At 51.1% G+C, this 5,000-nt stretch overlaps 1 protein-coding gene across 1 annotated transcript in view; it reads right to left on the reverse strand.

The window, feature by feature from the left end:
* Positions 1 to 5,000, reverse strand: part of sema6a (sema domain, transmembrane domain (TM), and cytoplasmic domain, (semaphorin) 6A) — a gene marked incomplete at both ends in the record, with an annotated part of 64,414 nt that overhangs the window by 14,209 nt on the left and 45,205 nt on the right. The window contains 2 exons of the mRNA XM_084439648.1: positions 2,544 to 2,564; positions 2,923 to 2,981. Coding sequence (XP_084295774.1) covers positions 2,544 to 2,564; positions 2,923 to 2,981 — 80 coding nt within the window. The remainder of the gene's footprint in view (positions 1 to 2,543; positions 2,565 to 2,922; positions 2,982 to 5,000) is intronic.

Below are 5,000 nucleotides of genomic sequence, written 5' to 3' on the forward strand. Positions count from 1 at the left end.
TGTGTGTACGCATGTGTGTGTGTGTGTACACATACACAGGGAAGAGGGACTGTGTTGTTGCTGTTGGGCGACCCTACCCAGCAGCCCCTCTGCAAGACCCGTTGCGCGTGGCAATCATTAAAATGATTTATTTAACTAGACGCCATGGGCTGGCAGATTAGTGTGACAGGCCTCTTTTATAATTCATCTCCCAGCGCCAGAGGAGGTGTGTCACAGGCAGATGACACACATAACGCAGGCCTCTGCTCATTGGACGGACGACAGGAAGAAGAAAGAAGTAAGCCGACTAAAAGCCGTCAGACTTGTGCAAATACCTCTTCTCGTGGGTTACACAGAAGAGAGAGGATGGAGGGATGACGTGTGTGGAGCGATGGAGGAGTGGAGAGAGGGAGGGAGAAGGAGAGAGAGAGATAGGGAGGGAGGGAGGGAGGGAGGGAGGGAAGGGGAGAGGGAGGAGTTATCCCTGGGCCTATCTACAGAGATCAGACCCGTGATTGGGATGATGCTCTGGTTTGGGGCCTCGGGAAGCAGCAGGCAGAGCTGAGGGGAACAGACTCAGTAGTTTACAGAATTGGCCCCCGTAGAAGACATAGATACTAGGGTTGGGTATCGATTCAAATTTCAAGAATCGATTCGATTCTGATTCACAAGGTTCAGAATCGATTATCACGATTCAATTCGATTCGGTTAGTGTTACTAAAACCAGTTTTTTTTTAGCTGTAACCTTAATTACATGACTGCCATGTTATGCAACACATCAATACTAGGGCTGGGTATCGATACTGATTTCCAAAAATGAATGAATCATTGAATGAATTAATGAACTATTCATTCCTTCATTTATTCATTCATTCATTAAATAATCATTCGATTCAGAATCGATGAATCCATTTTTTAAACCCAGCCCTCATAGATACAACCGCTTCCCAGTTGATGCCCCACTAAAAAAAGACAGTTAGGGAAGAGAGTGAGGGAAGAGGGAAGGAGGGATGGAGACATCTGGAGGGGAGAGAAGAGAGAGAGAGAAGAAGTGAGAGGTGGAGGCATAGAGAAGGATAGAGAGAATTACTTCAAAATAGCTATTCTTGTCGTGCCTTAAGGATCTGATTGTTTGAACTTGTACAGCTGAGGTGTGTGTGTGTGGGTGTGTGCGTGTGAGTGTGCGCGTGTGTGTCTATGTCAGTGTGCGTGTGTGTGTGTGTGTGTGTGTGTGTGTGTGTGTGAGAAAGAGAGATAGTGTGTGTGAGAGAGAGAGTGTGTGTGAGTGTGTGAGAGTGTGAGTGTGTGTGTGTGAGAGAGAGAGTGTGTGTGAGTGTGTGAGAGTGTGAGTGTGTGTGTGTGTGTGTGTGTGTGTGTGTGTGTGTGTGTATGTGTCTGTCAGTGTGCGGGTGTGTGTGTGTGTGTCAGTGTGTGCGGGCATGTGTGTGTGTGTGTGTGTGTGTGTGTGTGTGTGTGAGGTGCTAGAGAAGACTGATGCGGGCTAATCAGGTCTGTTTATCATTCATCTCAGGAGCCTGAGGGGAAAATGGTATCAATCAACCGGCACCAAGAATCCCCTATAAACACACTTGATAAAGGGTGTGTGTGTGTGTGTGTGTGTGTGTGTGTGTGTGTGTGTGTGTGTGTGTGTGTGTGTGTGTATGTGAGTGTATATCTGTATACATCTACTACTGTGGTCTCTATAACATGCCTAAGCCTGTTCTGTTTGAGACTGAGCTTCTGTTTCACCTGTCTGTCTGTCTGTCTGTCTGCCTGTCTGTCTGTCTGTCTGTCTGTCTGTCTGTCTGTCTGTCTGTCTGTCTGTCTGCCTGTCTGTCTGTCTGTCTGTCTGTCTGTCTGCCTGTCTGCCTGTCTGCCTGTCTGTCTGTCTGCCTGCCTGCCTGCCTGCCTGCCTGTCTGTCTGCCTGCCTGTCTGTCTGCCTGTCTGCCTGTCTGCCTGTCTGTCTGTCTGTCTGTCTGTCTGTCTGTCTGTCTGTGCACGTCAATGCGCCGTGTTAGTGCACCACTGGGCCCTCTGCTATTAACAACCAGATCAATCCAATTAGGGAAGCAAAGGTCAGGATGGATCGATGGTCTTGGACGGCAGGGTTGGGAAGGGCAGGCAGGGGGTTGCGGATCGGAACTAGAATGAAATTAGAATCCTTAGAATCCACAGAACGACTGTATCATTCACAGAATCCACAGAAGTCGCCGTGGTTCTATATGTTCTAAAGTATCAATGCTAGGGGTGGGAATGGGATTCTAGAAGGTTCTAGGTTATCTACACGCTACCGGACAGTTGGACGGTGGAGAACAGAGGCGGACTGACCATGACGCAAACGTTCATGGTCGTCAGCGCTTGACCGAACGTCTGTAAATCAAAAGGAGCGGGCATCGTTAAAACCTGCTGTCATCAGAGCTGCAGATGATGAAGTGCGCTGTGGGAGGAGTTTTCATTTCCCTAAGAGGAGGAAATTGATTGGAAGGGGAGGGGGCTGGAGAGAGGGGTGATGGGAGGTGTAGTTTTTTCTATTCATCTCGTCGCCCCTGTGGAGGCTACTCACCATTCAGGGCCACGAACGAATCTAAAAGGTCAAAAGAGAAACGAGTCGTTAATATCTCGGAACAGGCAGTGTTACAGACGCTGCACTTTCTATCGGCAAAGATCAGAAGCCATGATGACTTCTGAGGGATTGTGAATTGATTGTCAGGTCAGTAGCGTAGTTAATCTCCGTTGTAATCAGTGGTGTTATCGACTGGCTCTCTTTGGTAAATGAGTACAAATACATTTCGTTTTCTGTGACTAAACAGGCTCAATAGTACCTGATTCAAACTGTGAAGGTTAAATAAAATCTGCAAATCTGCGTGTTGTGAAGCAGTGTAGTGAATGTGGAGTTGACTTGAGAGAGAAGGAGAGGAGAGGGTAGAATTGACTCTGCTTACTCTGGCAGTCTCCCAGGCCATCTGTGTTGCCGTGCTCCACGTCCTGCTCGAAGGTCGACCTGAGGAGGAACAGAGGCAGCAGTCTGAGAGGCGAGGAGCACAGCGCCATGCATACGACACAGGCACAGGCCAGTTAGCTTGCTAATGAGGCTGGCTAACTCAAGTAGCTGGCTAACTCAAGTGGCTCGCTATGTTGGCTGGCTAGCTACCAGGTCGTGCCACGCTTGCTAATGTGGCTGGCTACTGTAGCTAGCGTGGGTTCGCTAGCTCGCTAGCTACGGTGGCTGGATGCCTAGCCTGACAGGAGGTGCCTCAGGGCAGAGCAGGAGGACAGACCAGCTGTCTGAACTCAGCAGCGATGCGGGGTCGCATAGCATCACAACACACACAAAGTTCACTGCTAGTGTGAAAGAGACTAGCAGCAATTATTGAACCAACTCAAGAAAGTACTGTAGCCTTCGGTCCAAGAAGAAGTGGAGTAGCCTGAGGGTTTGACAATCATAGCATCGAAAACATTCTTTTTGGCAGAGACTCTTCAGCTGCAGTAAATCACCCCTCCACCCATCAAACCCCCTTCATAACAAAACAAGCCCTCACCGAGCTGCTGAACAGAAGTTACAATATTAATATAAATCTGTAGGTAAACCTGACTAGGGTGGTACAGAGCAAGGTGGAGCTGCTACGCTAGGCCAGTCAGGAGAGAGAGAGAGAGAGAGAGAGAGAGAGAGAGAGACAGAGTACAACAGGAGGTGGAACATGGAGGAGAGAGAGAGGGAGAAATGAGGGTGACAGGGTGAGATGAACAAGAGGGGAGAGAGGAGGGGAGAGAGAGAGAGAGAGTCCCCCGTCGCTACAGTAAAGGACAAGACAAATTTACGACGGGTGATGCGCTCGGCAGGGGGAGGGGGGTGATCGGCTGCGCCCTGACCTTCCTCCAGGCCCTGCACGACTCCTGGGGGGCACTGAAGCGGGCCAGGAAGATCATGGCCGACCCCTCCCACCCGGGCTATGGCCTCTTCACACCGCCCCCCTCTGGCAGGAGGCTGCGGTCGTCACAGACTAAAACTGTTCGACACAGGAACGGCTTTTTCCCCTCGGCCATCAGCCTTATTAACATGGCTCCCCTCTGACTCTCTCCCCTGCCCCCTGAAATTGTTGCACTATACAGACTACTGCACTGTCGGCCAAATGCACTGCTAGTTGTGCACTATGTGTGTATTAATGCACTGTCCTGTCACTAGTCTATTGTTGTTGGCTCCACAATGTCGCAAAAATACTGATTCTGATTCGGAAATGAGAGAGAGAGAGAGATGGGTGGGAGGGGAGAGAGGAGGAGAGAGAGAGAGACGAGCGGGAGGGGAGAGAGGAGGAGAGAGAGAGAGAGAGAGATGGGTGGGAGGGGAGAGAGGAGGAGAGAGAGAGAGATGAGCGGGAGGGGAAAGAGGAGGAGAGAGAGAGAGACGAGCAGGAGGGGAGAGAGGGGAGAGAGAGAGAGATGAGCGGGAGGGGAGAGAGAGGGGAGAGAGAGAGAGATGAGCGGGAGGGGAGAGAGAGGGGAGAGAGAGAGAGAGAGAGAGAGAGAGATGAGCGGGAGGGGAGGGAGGAGGAGAGAGAGAGAGGGGAGAGAGAGAGAGAGATGAGCGGGAGGGGAGAGAGAGGGGAGAGAGAGAGGGAGAGAGAGAGAGAGATGAGCGGGAGGGGAGAGAGAGGGGAGAGAGAGAGAGAGAGAGAGAGAGAGAATGAGAGAGAGAGAGAGAGATGAGCGGGAGGGGAGAGAGAGGGGAGAGAGAGAGGGAGAGAGAGAGAGAGAGAGAGATGAGCGGGAGGGGAGAGAGAGGGGAGAGAGAGAGAGAGAGAGAGAGAGATGAGCGAGGGGGAGAGAGGAGGGGAGACCCAGGGGACCCGGTCGGGCTGCAGACCACCTGGGAGGACTGTGGAACACAGCGGACCAACTGTCAAGCCCATTACTGTCACCGATGACAGGCCCTGCTCCCTCCCACACTAACTCCTATAGGCTCTATACCTCCCTCCTCTCTCTCTCTCTCTCTCCCTCTACTGTGTATATATATATATATATA

Source organism: Borostomias antarcticus (assembly GCF_949987555.1).
Source record: "Borostomias antarcticus genome assembly, chromosome: 6".
Taxonomy (NCBI): domain Eukaryota; kingdom Metazoa; phylum Chordata; class Actinopteri; order Stomiiformes; family Stomiidae; genus Borostomias; species Borostomias antarcticus.